The 15,338-nt window shown below is 41.4% G+C and overlaps 2 protein-coding genes across 2 annotated transcripts; both read right to left on the bottom strand.

Moving 5' to 3' along the window:
• Positions 1-35: 35 nt before the first annotated feature.
• On the bottom strand, positions 36-3,410 carry LOC121743286 (histone-lysine N-methyltransferase ATXR2-like). Its single transcript, XM_042136541.1, has 15 exons — positions 3,282-3,410; positions 3,127-3,202; positions 2,808-2,893; positions 2,438-2,718; positions 2,198-2,310; positions 2,068-2,099; positions 1,772-1,926; positions 1,570-1,657; positions 1,433-1,481; positions 1,282-1,336; positions 1,137-1,206; positions 987-1,056; positions 761-837; positions 540-596; positions 36-459 (listed from the first exon to the last, which is right to left on the bottom strand). Exons 1-15 carry the CDS (start codon positions 3,366-3,368, stop codon positions 349-351), a joined length of 1,407 nt encoding a protein of 468 aa, XP_041992475.1. The 5' UTR covers positions 3,369-3,410; the 3' UTR covers positions 36-348.
• A 638-nt stretch (positions 3,411-4,048) lies between these two features.
• On the bottom strand, positions 4,049-7,419 carry LOC121745448 (peroxisome biogenesis protein 22-like). Its single transcript, XM_042139364.1, has 8 exons — positions 7,110-7,419; positions 5,876-6,115; positions 5,738-5,785; positions 5,019-5,075; positions 4,831-4,932; positions 4,668-4,733; positions 4,369-4,470; positions 4,049-4,272 (listed from the first exon to the last, which is right to left on the bottom strand). The coding sequence occupies exons 1-8, from the start codon at positions 7,200-7,202 to the stop codon at positions 4,174-4,176; spliced, it is 807 nt and encodes a 268-aa protein (XP_041995298.1). The 5' UTR covers positions 7,203-7,419; the 3' UTR covers positions 4,049-4,173.
• Between the last annotated feature and the right edge of the window lie 7,919 nt (positions 7,420-15,338).

Raw genomic sequence — 15,338 nt, 5'->3', positions numbered from 1 at the left:
AATGCAAAACCAAGTGACACGAAACCCTGAGAGACTAACCCAATTGACATTCGTATTGGTTGACATTCCCAATTATAATGAATGCTGAAATTTCCCCACATTATCATATTCATACATATCAAAGTTTCTTTCCTACCAAAAAACACTATTCATAAACTTATCATCTCAAAGTTGGATAATCTATCAAAACGAAGAAATTTGCTCGATCTTCAAAGGCAAGAATCTTGTTGGTAAAACAAATCTGACTAAATATCACCCAATTTTCAAGTTGAGCCACACAGGCGTTGCCGTTTGTATTGTTGCTTCTCTGGATGAGAGACGAGATAGGGGGCCAGTTAATTTTGGCATTTAAGGTGCTTCCTCTACACATCTGGGGCATTTACATGTAAAGCCGTAGTCGGCAAGTAGTAGCTGCCTTTCTTCGTAGGGAAGATTTTCATCGATGTACGATATAGTTATCTGGGGAGACAAGAAGCTGAAGCTCACTGCATCTGTCTTTAGCTCATAAGCATGATTGTGAAGAATGGGAAGAAGTTTACCTCTTCGTCTTTTGAAATAGGTCGAAGGGCAAGTATAGTAGCTTGACCGTCCCTATCCTGATCGAACAAAAGAACCCTCTGTAAGTGTCTGGTTCAACGTCACGCAGCCTTGGCGAGAATGAGCAAAAGAAAGATTGTTTGCAACATTAAATGGCACAGCAATTTTGGTTCGAGGTGATATGATCTGACATACAAAATGTATTGAAGATTCGAATACGTACCTCTTCACGCTTGAATGCTTTGGCATTAGGGATGCATGAATGATTCATACAACTCTGCATAGGGAAAAATGCAGTACCTATGCAGATTTATAAACACAAGTCAGTCACAATATTCAAGTCTCTCTCTCTCTCTCTCTCTCTCTCTCACACACACACACACGCAATCGCCTTTTCATCTTTGATGGATTCATGAGTAACTTGTTTCTACCAGTAGAGAGAGAAATACCTTGACACGAAACAGAGTAGTCCTCGCCAAGAGCATCGAGGAAAGATTTAGTCGTCTTCTCAGCTTCTTTCTGTAATGAACTTTTATTTAACAAACCGATGTGAAAAATCCAGAACTGTGATTACCATGAAGCACAAAACACATCCAAACCTTTTGGGAGGAGGGAAGATCATCGATGTACAAAAAGTAATCCTCGACTGGGGATGCTACAACCAAATCACTGGAATATAAGAAAACCCCAAGTTAGTTAACACACCTGACTCATTAACTTCGCGAAGAATAGCAACAGACTTACAGGTTATTCAGCTCAAACATGCCAATGATATGGCCATAGATGTCGAGGGAAAATACTTGGAAAGATTAAGGACTTCAAAGTTGGAATTAAAGAATATTCCGTACAAATATTCATAAATAAATTGCAACCAATTCAGCAATGGGTAGGATACGCGGTGCACATTCCCCGTCATAGATGGCTTGCTTCAGCAGCTGCAATGACTAAACATCCGAAAAAAACAAGTTATTAACTTACATTAGCATTCACTGAGATATTCATTTAGACCATTTAGGAGCAGAAGAGGATTACTTCAAACGCTAAGTCCTTTATTTGCATTCTGAAGTCGGCTTCATCACAGGAATCAACATCATCTGGCAGAGCAATGCAGTCCCACCACCTACAGACGAGAAAAAACTTACTGGCTTCTTGTAACTATAGATCACAGTAAGGCCTCGATTTCCAAATTCAAGATTCTGGTTGCTTGTTTTATAGAGTACTTTTGTCTCATTACCTTCTCTTGAATCCCATCGACACTGGCTTCCACGCCTCTAATAGCAAAGGGAATATGCAACTGTTGTGTGGATCTGACACAACGTGCTTTCCCGGCTGCTGTTCAACACGAGCTGCTTTCAACTTTCTGTATCTCAAAATGGTGGATGATATTACCTGCACCAAGAACCAAAATATACAAAAAAAAAATTACGAATATGTGATGAAGATATTATAACCAAAATAAAAGAATCTGTGGTGACTAGTGACCTTTATCACAACCAAAATAGTATAATTCAGTAAACATTAGGCGATTACCTTGGCAGCAGGGATGAAGATATCATTTGTGTCTGGAGAAAGCAGATGGTAGGTGCACGTTAATCAATCCAATAAAAAGAATAATAAGTATGACAAATATGAATTTCACTGAAATGATTTGTAGGCTTACCATCAGCATGCTTCACGAATTCCAGAAGCGCTTCTCTATTAGGAGATGATGATCCAGCCCCAATGCAGAGTAAAGAATGGAACGAGTCCCAATCAGCTTGCGCACAAGATTGGCTACAAAAAGTGAATTGCATATCCGATGCTGACATGAGTATAAAGATTAAGAAAATATGGATTGTATATTGCACTGGCCTAGCCAGATGGTTTTGTCAAGAGCCTTTAGACTAAGCTTGTGAACTACCTGCAATAATAAGCTTCTTTGCATCCTCCAATGCAAGAAACAACTGGGGGGAGAGGGAAGTTCTCTGAATACGGCAGCTGCAAGCGTCCCTCCATTAACGGCTGGATAGTATCATGCGACAGACGGATTTTCTCAGACGAACTACTACACTCCATTCCACCAGATGAGTCACATCCTCCATCTGCAGAGATCCCTAACTCTTCCAAATACAATTTCCTCCCGATTTGAAGCTCTATCGAGCCAATGAATTGAAAGCAGAAACTACACACCATACAATTGACCTTCCACAAGCAACGAGAAAAAGGACAACAGCATTAAATCATGTCATCATAGACAGGAGTAAAAGGTAGTTAATCACATCATCCAATACCTTATTAGATGAATGTTGAGCACCAACAAGCATTCGATCCTTCAAAATTAGGTCATCTTCTCGAAAATCTACCTCGCTATAAACCCCTACAGTTATTTCACCAAATCATGTAAAACCTTCAATAAAGGTAACTACTTTAACACCATTTTCCACACAATTCACATACATCAAAATCTTGAAAATGGTCTTTTCCTAGAGACTCAACACCAAAACGGCTAAAAACCAAACTCCACATTGAAACATTATACACAGGTGTGTTTGTGTGTGTTCAATCAAATAATAGAATACCATCCATCATAACAAAATAAAAAGAAATTACCTTTTCCATGCTCCCCATCTAATTTGACTTTAAGCCCATTACATTCCCTTTCAGTCACAAGCTTCTCAAAATATTCCTGTGGGAAAGCGCTAAATTCATCCTCAATAATCAATAACTTAGTGAAAGATAGCGAATTTAAAGATTATTTGACTTGCCTCAACTTGAGGGAGAGGTGGAGAGCTGAGAAGAATTGAGATTTTGTCGGAAAATTGGGCATCGATTGGGCAGGTTGAAGCCTCCATTGAGAAATCTCACAGCTTTTCCGTCTGCTAATACTCGCTCTGTTTATATTGCGCCTCCATTCAAAACTATATATAGCTCTCATTTATGTGCATTTTTCTTGATTAATTAATACAACCCGTTTATTCCATAAGTTTAAATCGATTTTCAAATATTTTTAAGTTGCGTAATAGTACTATTATTGTATCATTTCTTAAACTAATACTCTCTCTGTCCCAAGTTATTAGACTCGTTTGGAGTGTCTCAACACACTTGAGTCATTTTTATTTATGGTAAAAATTAGGGAATTTAAGTATGATTTGGCTACAGTTTAATTAACACCCTTATTATAATTAGTATTAAAATAATATTAATTAATTTAATATTAAAAAAATAATTATTTCATTTATTTTAAATTTAAAAATAAAAATACATCACATCACTTAATCTACTTTATTACCGACTCCACTTACACCCCTAAACAACACCTCCTAAATTCATGTGCCTGAAATAAATGAGTCTAATAAGTAATCCTAATAGACTAATTTTAGGTTTATTGAATTATTAATACTATGTAGTACTAATAGTAACAGGTACACATAAAGTATATAATGTTTTTATAATTAGTTATTTAAATTCTTATGTTAATAGTTGGAGTTACTTTGAATTTGAGTATTAGTCTTTTAATTTTGAGATTTGAGACTATATGACAATTGTGTCGTAGTAGTATGTAAATATAGTCTAGAACAGTACAATCCGATTCATGAGCAAAGTACAGAAGCCGAAGGTAACAACAAATGTATGAGCAACAAACTATGTTTAACTTTACTAAGCAAAGAACTGCTCCAACGATGGGGTCGTGAACACGTTGGCAGCGGGTCGTTCGAGCTTCTCGGGAGATACATGCAACTGGGACTTGATGAATCTCTGGAGAATGATCAAGGGAGTCAATTTCACGGGTGCAACAGGTAGAAGCATGAATGGAACAAAGATATTGAGAAAAGAGAAGGCAGGTACACGTACAGCTAATTGGGTAGTGATTTCAGGATTCGAGTCTATATGCCAATCTGGTTCGAGTTGTCTCACAAACGACGTCCGTCCAATCTCAGTGCTACAGAAGAGAACCTGCAAGTTCTCATTCATGTATTAGAAAGGAAAAAAAGGTCCCTGATAAAATGCGTGCATACGCAAGAACTTTTAACATGAATTTCAGCTGAAAAATGTGTTATCACGATACTTCAAAGTCGTAACCATCCACGTGAATGCGTAGTAATAATCTCATAAAAAGGGCAGGACCAATTTGTTTATGAAGTTAGCGTTACCTTATCTTTGACTAAGCCACTTGATGTAAAAACCCCGGCATTTTCCAAAGCTAGAAGAACGTTCTTCTGCATAAATTGACTCTGGTGTATCAGTGATTTTGAACAAAGAGTAACCATTATATAGCACAATAAATACAATGAACTGAAACATTTGGTGCTTTACTTCGCTTTCGTCATCGAGCACTCTTTCCATGAGATAAAGATCACAAAATTTTGTGATCTCAAGCAGCACCTCCAGAACTGATGACCGAACATTTGCTTGCTTCTGGCAGAAATCCAGCAAACCACAAGAATGAAAAAAATCTGAATGATGATTTCATTGATGATCATTAAATTTTAAAATGCACCGACCTGAAGCTCTTCTGGACTGTTTTCTTCGAGGATTACACCAAGCAAGCGACATGTAACCTGAACAGTTAAGTTATGAAGGAAGAATTTAGTCGTGACAGACATGTCATGATTCAGTTAAAAGAAGATGAATCCTGACTCTTTATATAACTGCAAAATGTGAAACTTTGCAACCAGTTACAGCATTTCACCTTTGCAGCATATAGAATCTTAAATTAAACTCTGGCCATTCCTAACTTATCGTGTTTCTGATGCAGCAGAAACACCAAGGACCTCTATTAACTCTCGAATGTATGGTACCCAAAGTAGACGTAGAAACACCTCTTCACTCCAAAGGAATTTAAAATATATAGTATATCTATAAACAGAATCCCAAATACGAATAATGGGAACTAATATGAGATGCATATTAGAATTTCAACTGAGCCATCTGACATCTCTATACTAGAACTATAAAAACGCAAACTTCGCAACTGGAAAAGGCATAATTTTCAAATTATGACTTGACAAATTATCTAAGGTAAACCCATGACCATATACACGCTAATTGATCAACTGATAAAACAATGCAAGCCCACGTAAACAAATGTGTTAGTATAACTTATACACAAACCAACAGTTAACAGATTTGTAGTCACGTGTTCCTGTTACTAAGAGAAGGGGCAGAGAATACAAAAGTGGCTTGTATATGAAATAAGACCTCAAAGTGTCTCTTACATTACCTTTCTTCCTTCACTCAGCCTTTGCCTCACTATTTGGCTGAGAGTTGGCTGCATTTCCACAACAATGAAAAACCCAATCAAGATTTGAGAACATTATACAAAACTAAAGAAAATCAGAGCGAACATCTATAAAACTACCTTCACAGGCTGAAAGAACTCATCAATAACATTTTGGGTAGTGGGATCTTCTGGAGGGGTGAAAACCTCAGACGACGAGCCTGCATTTTCACTAGCACGACTATTAACATCAGAGCTACTAGCTGATGATGCCTGTCTTTTAGGTTGCCTTCGTTGTGGCCCTCTAGGTGCTCTTAATAGCCTCCAAGTAAATATTATTGCCAATGCCAGCCCTGCTACAGCCCCAAAAGATCGTGAATCCTGCAGTCAATTCAACAAAATCGATAATCCTTTCCATTTATAGCAAATTAATTGCTAAAAATAAATATTGCAAATAAACAACAATATGAGTGGAGGCAAGGACTACATTCTCAAAAACAATGTTCATTTCCTTTTTTTATTTAGTGAAAACAGTAGATTTCTTACAGAAACGAAATTGAACAGTTATCCTGTGTCTTCTATATCATACAATGAATCAATCTCTAAGCATTCCAAGGGAAAAAGAAATGGTTAACAGAAAAGCTCGAGTCTTATACAACAAGCCAAGCCACTCTTCGTGTTCTTGATGTCTTTTAAACTGTTCAATTGTTGATTGAATACTGCCGCGAGTGACATTGTCCGCGGGAGGGAGAGAGGTCCATGAATGACTAGACTGACTGGCCGGTGAAAGGTAGAGCACCTGACGACTATATTCCAACAAACACAGTTTAAACTAAAATCATTTTCCATACCATGCCACATTACTAAACCTGGAACATCCATTATTCGACCTGCAACATGTAATACTACGGTTTATAACAAATTTTCTTTAAGAATTCTCTCTTTTGGGGGCTGTTTATAACAAATTTTCTTTAAGCTATCCACATCAATGAGAACAACACACAATCTACTTTTTTTTTATAAACTAATCTATAATGAAGAGATTGAGTTAGAAATTTGAGGACAAATTTCAACTGATAAAATCTCACAACGACTCTAATTACATTTTTCACAATTTCATACAATCACACCACAACATTTCAACTCAAGAAATCAATTTCACACCCTAAACACAGAAAATAAAATAATGCCGTATACGTAAAATTGGAAGAAAAATAAAAATAACAACTTGGAAGCATATATACAGTCTAAAGCCCAATTCTCAACAACTAATAAAAATTTCTAATTGCTCCTCATAGACAAGAGCAGCTAAAGAGTGTAGAAATGCATGAAATTCAAGAAAAATAATAATAAAATAGAAAAAATCAAAACGGACCAGGCGTCGGAGTAAATTCGAAATCTTGACGGTGAAAAAGGCCCCGACTCGCTTGACCAACTGCAGAAAATCTTCCTTTGAATTTTCAGCCATCGGAATTTGCAGAAACAATGGATGAATTGAATTGATGGTAATTTTATTTTATGTTTTAATTTGTTTTTATTCGGAAAGTGAAATTGGGGGAGCTGAAGCTTAAGCTATTCACAGTAGACTGGGAAAAATAAACAACGAATTTATACATAGATCGGCAAAGAAAGAGCAAGAAAGCGATAGGAAGAAGGGGCTTTTGAATTTTTCTGCTTTATACAAAGATAGCATTCCACCGTTTCAACTAAATTTTATTCTCTCTTGACTAAATTGGTATTTGATGGGGTACGAACTAAACAACTAAACCCTAGTTGCGAGCCCAATAACAGTGACGGCCCATCAGCCCAAAACCCAAGAAAGAGTATCAGTTCGGCATGACCAAAGAGTTCGCTTCGGCACAACCACAGAGTTCGGTCGCAGCCTACAGCTCGGTAAAAGCCAACCAATCAAGCTCTACTCTCAAAACCCAAGAAAGAGTATCAGTTCGGCATGACCAAAGAGTTCGGTTCGGCACAACCAAAGAGTTCGGTCGCAGCCTACAGCTCGGTAAAAGCCAACCAATCAAGCTCTACTCTCAGATCGGCAAAAGAACCAATCAAGCTCTACTCTCAGATCGGCAAAAGCTAATCGGCAAAGTTCAGCAGTTCGGTCTCAGTGTTCGACCGAACAAGGAGATAGTGGACCCATGCAGGATCTCCACGACCTCCATTACACCCACGATCTATTTAGTGGTGTTAAGCAGTTATCAACCATCCACGATCTAGTGAGTGGTGCTGCAAACCACGATCTTAGTTCAATGTATAAATAGAACCTAGATCAGATAGACAGGGGTTAAGCTCTCTAGATCCTGAATCTTATAGCAAATCAGTATTGTAATCTGTAAGCGAGACCAAGCAATACAAATTTGCCCTCTTTTATTCCCGTGGACGTAGATTTACCTCAGTAAATCGAACCACGTAATTTTCAGTGTTGTGATCATTTATTACTTGCATTTACTCCCATCAAAAATTCGCCACATCATCACTGGCGCCGTCTGTGGGAAACAGAGAACCAAAACTGTGATAAAAGCGAGTTTTTGATCCTTTTCCACCAAAAAAAAAATGCATACCAGATCACATAATACCCGTACTTCCGTCCGTGATGAAGGTGAGGAAGCTAGTCCAGCCCGTAGGTTTGGAAAACAGCCTCGGGAGAAATCTGCCTCCAGTTCTCACGGTGAAGGAACAAACCACTCAAAAAGTCATCGCACCGAGCCTCCCCAGCAGCTCGCTTTGAATGAGGCTGTCAAGTCGTTCTTGGCTGAGAAGCAGGATGAGTTCTTAACATTCCTGCAAAAGAGCCAGAAGCCGGAGAAGAAAACAGCGGATTCTCCCTCCCCCTCCAGACATGAAAGTCACTACCGCAGTAGTGTCGCACCTTCCAGGAGAAAGAATCCTCACCACCGACATGTTCCTTCTCCTCCTCGGTACCGAAATCACAGGAGAACTCCATCTCCACCATACCGAAGAGATGTCGGATTCGCCATGTATGGAGCGCTGAAGACTCCATTTTCGGATGATATCACCCGAACTCCATTGCCACAGAATTACCGAACTCCGTCAATGACTTATGACGGGTTAGTGGATCCTCATGATTTCCTGGGACGCTATCAGTATAATATGGCGAACCAAGGTCTCAATGAGGTTCACATGTGTAAGCTGTTTCCCGAGCTGCTTATCGGGAACGCAAGAAGGTGGTTTGATAGCCTCCCTCAAGGGAGCATTAGATCTTACAGAGATCTAATGGATGCTTTTCACAGGAGATTCTTCCAGAAAGAGGAAGCCCGAATCACTTCGGCTCAACTGCTTTCTATACGTCAAGGTCGCGATGAAAAAATTAGTGACTTCATGACGAGATTCCACAAGGAATGCCTACAAGTAGATGATCTCAATGATCTACTTGTCATTTCGGCATTCCAAAATGGAATTCTGCTCGGAGCTCTCTACAGAAAGCTCGTTGAGTGCAGTCCGCAAACAGCTCAAGAGATGTGGGACATTGCGGACCAGTTTTCTCGTGCCGATGAGGCAGACCGTCGAAAACGGTCTTTAGACAGCTCATCCAGAGGAGACAAAAAGAAGCCCGATCATAGCGATCAGGGGCTTCCTCGCCGGACTCCTTTTGAAAGAATTCAAAGGGCACCGGTACAAGGCAGATTGGGACCACGTCTCGATCTTGAGAAACCGCCCGCTCAGTTCGTACCATTGAACAAGTCGAGAGCGGAAATTTTCGAACTGCATTCTGATATGTTCGAAAAACCAAAGCGGATGACGAAATCAGCCACGCGCCGAAGTCAGGATACGTACTGCTCCTACCATCAAGACCACGGTCACGATACCGAGGAGTGCCGAAATTTGGCAGCAGGTATTGATGTTCTTGTGAAAGCAGGGACGTTAAAAAAATACCAAAGCAAGCTGCCGAAGAAGAATAAGAAACAGAGAGGTGCGAACTGCGCTCCTCAGGATCCTAAAAGGCAACAGGATCCCGAAGACGATGACGAGCCGCAATATGACGGAGTAATCCAGACTATTGACGCTCTCCCAGCCGGGAAGACTAAGTCGTCTCTAAAAGCAGAACGCAGAGGCGTCAATCGAGAGGAGCCTATGCATAAAAGGCTGAAGAAGGAGGAAGTAATCACGTTTTCAGATGCAGATCCCGTCCCGGCCATTTCTCCTCATCAAGACGCGATTGTCATTCAGGCCGGAGTGGCAAACAAACTGATCCACAGAGTGTTTGTGGATACAGGAGCGTCGGTTAGCATTCTTTTTAAAGAATGTTTTGATAAACTGGAAGTGGATCCAGCTCGGCTCAGTCCGGCCCCACTTCCTCTGAAAAGTTTCGCCCAGGAAGACACCCGCCCTGAAGGTACTATCAGCCTTCCGATTACGGTGGGAAGAGCGCCTACTAGCTCCAGTACGATGATCGAGTTTTTTGTGGTAAAAGCTCGGTCCCCGTATAACATCATCCTGGGAAGAGACTGGCTCAACACAGTTCGGGCCATTTGCTCTACTTATCACCTCACAATCAAGATCCCCACTAAAGGAGGGATTGCAGTCATCCGAGGTGATCAAAAGAGAGCAAAAGAATGTTTGCAGATTGCGCTTAAAAGTGCCGAGCAATCAGATCGGCACCATCAAGCATAGCAATCACAGCAGCCGGAGTCAGAGGCAGGCGAAATGACCGAAGTCACACCGGAGCCGAACTCGATGACAGTTCAGTTATACGAAGATGATCCATCCAGAACGGTCAAGATCGGTTTCGCGGGAACACCTCTGCTCCGGGAAAAGACCATCCAGCTCCTCAAAGAGTACAAAGATGTCTTTGCGTGGTCTCCGTTGGACATGACCGGAGTGTCTTCCGAGGTAATTACACATCGGTTAAATATTGATCCTTCAGTCCGGCCTATAAAACAGAAGCAAAGACTCTTTGCGGCAGAAAGAAATCAAGTCATCCATGACGAAGTCCGCCAATTACTGAAAGCGGATGTATTATTCGAAGTAAAATATCCTTCTTGGGTGGCCAATCCTGTGATGATCAAGAAGAAAGAAGGAGGATGGCGGATGTGCATAGATTTTACCGATCTAAATAAGCACTGTCCTAAAGATTGCTACCCCCTTCCGAACATAGATAAAAAAGTAGAAGCTTTGATAGGCTTCGAAATTTTCTGTTTTCTTGATTTGTATAAAGGATACCACCAAGTTTTAATGGATGAGAATGATGCTTCAAAAACGGCTTTCATTACTGACTTCGGCATTTTTGCTTATAAAAAGATGCCATTCGGTTTAAAGAATGCCGGAGCCACATATCAAAGGATGGTAGACAAGCTATTTCGGCACCTGATCGGAAAAGAGGTTGAAGTCTATGTTGACGACATAGTTGTTAAAAGTAGAAGCACTTCGGATTACGAAGACAATCTCAAATCAACTCTCGACGTGCTCAAAAAAGCCAACCTCAAACTCAATCCCCAAAAATGTACCTTTTTGGTAGATTCGGGAAAGTTTCTGGGTTGTTGGGTTTCAAAGGACGGACTCAAGGCAAATCCCCTAAAGGTTCAAGTTGTTCAGAACATGGCAATGCCGAAGTCCATACATGATGTGCAAAGGCTAACTGGATGTCTAGCCGCACTGAATAGATTCCTTTCCCAAGCAGCCGAAAAGCAACTGCCGTTCTTCAATGTTTTGAAGAAGGCACCAAAGTTTGAGTGGGGAGCCGAACAGAAAAAGGCTTTTGACGAACTCAAAAGTTATTTAGCCGAACTCCCTATTCTCTCTGCTCCAACAGATGCCGAAGTGATATTCTTATATTTAGCGGCATCAGATCAAACCATTAGCGCGGTACTTGTACGAGAAGAAGGCCTAAAGCAGCGTCCTATCTACTTTACAAGCCGAGCACTAAGAGGTCCCGAAACAAGGTATCAACCTCTGGAAAAAATTGCCCTGGCATTAGTAAATGCAGCAAGGAGACTGCGGCCATATTTCTATGCTCACAAGGTATGCGTCTTAACCGATCTTCCACTTCGGCAAGTTTTGACTAAGCCTGAAGCATCAGGCAGAATTGCCAAGTGGGCCATAGAGTTGGGAGAACATTCAATAGAATATCTACCTCAGAAAGCCATCAGGGGACAAGCCTTGGCAGATTTTCTGGTAGAGGCAAAGTTCGATCAAGCAATCCCTATTATTGCCGAACCGAAAAGCCCTACCAATGATGAACCAACATAGCCCCAGGAACCCGAAGTAGAGCCGCCGGACTGTTGGATTGGATTCGTAGATGGAGCTTCGAATAAGACGGGGAGTGGAGCTGGTATTCTACTTATCGCTCCCGACGGACACGAGGTAACTTATTCACTTCGGTTCTTATTCCCAACTACTAATAACGAAGCCGAATACGAAGCCCTTCTTGCCGGACTTCGGTTAGCGCAAAGTCTATTTATCAAATCTCTCAAAATCCATTGTGATTCACAAGTCATAGTGAATCACATGTTGGGTACAAGTGAAGCCCGAGATGAAAGGATGAAAAAATACTTGGACAAAGCGCAAAGCATTAGCCGAAGTTTCTCTTATTTTCGGATAATCCGCATTCCCAGAGCGGAAAATGGCCGAGCAGATACTTTAAGCAAGTTGGCCTCATATCCGAGCTCAAAAGTGGAGGAATTACCGCACAGAAGCATTGATGATGCTGAGGTACTTTCAGTAACCAGCTCGCCGAACTGGATGACGCCAATATCAAAGTATCTAGATCAAGGACAACTGCCCGAGGATAAGAGAGAAGCTCGGAAAATCACATGCCGAGCACTTCGGTATGAACTTCATGAAGGAGTCCTATATAGAAAGTCCTACCTTCAACCGTTATTGCGATGTGTAGGACCAGAAGAGACGGACTACATCCTTAGAGAAGTTCATGAAGGATCGTGCGGCAGCCACATCGGAGCTAGAGCTTTAGCTAAAAAAGTTCTGAGATGGGGATATTATTGGCCAACTATGGTACAGGAAGCAGTACAGCTCGTTAAGAAATGTACGAAGTGCCAAATCCATGCAAATATCCCAAGGAGGCCGCAGACCGATCTATGTGCTATGCAAAGCCCTTGGCCTTTTATGCAATGGGGCATAGACATAGTAGGACCACTACCACAAGCTCCTCGGCAAATGAAATTCTTGATCGTTGCCGTGGACTACTTCACAAAGTGGGTGGAGGCTGAACCATTAGCTACGATAACGAGCTCGAAGGCATTGGATTTTGTTTGGAAGAACATAGTTTACCGATTTGGCATACCTCATATCCTCATTTCGGATAATGGGACTCAGTTCACCGACAAGACATTCAAGAATTGGTGCCAAGAGTTGAATATTCAACAGCGGTTCACTTCGGTCTCTCACCCACAAGCAAACGGACAAACGGAAGTAACAAACCGTATTTTGGTGAAAGGATTAAAAGCTCGGTTAGAACAAGCCAAAGGACAATGGGTAGAAAATCTTCCTCAAGTCCTATGGTCTTACCGAACTACACCAAAAACCTCCAACGGTGAAACTCCGTACAGTCTAGTGTACGGCACTGAAGCCGTAATTCCGGTTGAGATCGGCATACCCAGCCCCCGAACACTCAATTTCTCAACAGAACTGAATGATGACGGACTGAGAGCCGAACTAGATCTTGCCGAAGAAAGAAGAGAACTGGCCTGCATAAAAGCAGCCAAGTACAAGGAGCAAGTAACCCGGTATTATAACCAAAGGGTGAAAAAGCTGCAGTTTCAAGTGGGAGATCTCGTATTGAGAAACAATGAAGTAAGCCGAGCAGAAAAGCTGGGCAAACTTGAACCCACATGGGAAGGTCCGTATCGGGTGTCAGAAGTCCTGGGAAAAGGGTCTTATAAATTGACTCACATGTCAGGAGAACAAGTACCCCGAACATGGCATATTTCCAACCTCAAGAAGTTCCATTTGTAAGAGACAAGGTCCGGTCAGTCTTGTATCTAGTTCGGTCCTAGGGATATGTGCTTTCATGTTTCTATTTGTCCTTTATGCTGGTCGTTTTATAAAAGTTTAAAATCTTTTTCGTCTTTTTTATTTGTCTTTATGTGCGTTTAGTCTCTATGTGCGTTTTGTCTCTTACAAATATTACTGAGGTATATTGATCTTTAAAGGCTGATCCCCTTTTTAGATCATGTATTAAAGACAATTGTGAGTCCAAGCTTCTAAGGAAGATACAAGACCACAATTCAGCTTAAGAAACAAGCAGTTCGTCTGAAACGGACTGCAATAAGCCGAAAACCACTTCGGTCAACCAGGGAAAGTCCAATCCAAGCGATAAAACTCGCCAAATTAGGACACAAAAGGAAAGTCCAATCCAAGCGATAAAACTCGCCAAATTAGGACACAAAGGGAAAGTCCAATCCAAGCGATAAAACTCGCCAAATTAGGACACAAAAGGAAAGTCCAATCCAAGCGATAAAACTCGCCAAATTAGGACACAAAGGGAAAGTCCAATCCAAGCGATAAAACTCGCCAAATAAGGACACAAACTAAGTCCGGTCAAAGAAGAGTTTTCTTCATAAGACCGAAGGCGAGTCCGGTCAAAGAAGAGTTTTCTTCATAAGACTGAGGACAAGTCCGGTCAAAGAAGAGTTTTCTTCATAAGACCGAGGACGAGTCCGGTCAAAGAAGAGTTTACTTCATAAGACCAAAGACGAGTCCGGTCAAAGAAGAATTTACTTCATAAGACCGAAGACGAGTCCGGTCAAAGAAGAGTTTTCTTCATAAGACCGAAGACGAGTCCGGTCAAAGAAGAGTTTTCTTCATAAGACTGAGGACGAGTCCGGCCAAAGAAGAGTTTTCTTCATAAGACCGCGGACGAGTACAATAAATGAAATAAAAAATCGCTGAACTGTAAATACGCAGTGATAGAAGCGAAATGAAAAAATTTCATTTATTAAGTCTTGTTCGGCATACATTTTCGCTGCCCTACGAGAAGGCGTTACACCATTACAAAGGACTATTCTACTGTCCACGGTCGCTAAAGTTGAGCCACCTATCCAAAAAATCCTCATGATGCTGAGTTCGGGTGTTCCGAATAGTTGAAGAATAAGTAGGTCGACGAGATGCTCTGATCGACCTTCCGCCCCTTCCCTGAGTCCGGGAAGTTCTAGCACCTCGGCGGCGAAGAGTCTCTTCACGAAGCATCCGCTGATCTTGCTCACTCATAATCACAACTCCTCTACGGACTTCAGGGCGTTCTCGTCTTGACATTTCCGGTTGCTCCGGAGTCCGTTGCTGACTTGGAGTACGTTCTCGTCTTGACGTTTCCGGTTCATCCTGAGTCCGTTGTTGGTTTGGAGTAGAATCTTGAGCAAGTGGATAGAGGTTTGAGTTGGAGTGTGAGCATCTGTTGGCGGGAAACGCCTAAGGAATCTCTCGATTGAGGGACGCCGGGAAAGAATGATGTCGTACCGAGAAGCCAAGCGCCGCAATGACTTCACAACTTGTTGGCAAGCCGAGCTCTCCAGCGCATTGTTCTTCCGGAGTACATGAAGCTCCTCCCACAGTTCATCAACTTGATTCTGAACTTCAGATATGGTCATTCCCCCGCGCCCGCAGATGAAATCCTCATATGCAG

The sequence above is a fragment of the Salvia splendens genome, chromosome 8 (genome assembly GCF_004379255.2).
Source record: "Salvia splendens isolate huo1 chromosome 8, SspV2, whole genome shotgun sequence".
In the NCBI taxonomy this organism is placed as follows: domain Eukaryota; kingdom Viridiplantae; phylum Streptophyta; class Magnoliopsida; order Lamiales; family Lamiaceae; genus Salvia; species Salvia splendens.
This window is presented reverse-complemented; position numbering and strand designations above follow the sequence as displayed.

What these genes read in the sequence shown, in the direction of transcription:
- LOC121743286 (XM_042136541.1), bottom strand. Translation starts at nt 3,368, where the DNA reads ATGGAGGCTTCAACCTGCCCAATCGATGCCCAATTTTCCGACAAAATC. An exon ending in TGACGGGGAATGTGCACCGC is followed by an intron (nt 1,337 to 1,432) that starts GTATCCTACCCA and finishes AATCTTTCCAAG; the next exon opens with TATTTTCCCTCGACATCTAT. An exon ending in ATCTTCCCTCCTCCCAAAAG is followed by an intron (nt 1,057 to 1,136) that starts GTTTGGATGTGT and finishes AGTTCATTACAG; the next exon opens with AAAGAAGCTGAGAAGACGAC.
- LOC121745448 (XM_042139364.1), bottom strand. Translation starts at nt 7,202, where the DNA reads ATGGCTGAAAATTCAAAGGAAGATTTTCTGCAGTTGGTCAAGCGAGTC. An exon ending in CGAATTTACTCCGACGCCTG is followed by an intron (nt 6,116 to 7,109) that starts GTCCGTTTTGAT and finishes AATTGACTGCAG; the next exon opens with GATTCACGATCTTTTGGGGC. An exon ending in ACAGTCCAGAAGAGCTTCAG is followed by an intron (nt 4,933 to 5,018) that starts GTCGGTGCATTT and finishes GATTTCTGCCAG; the next exon opens with AAGCAAGCAAATGTTCGGTC.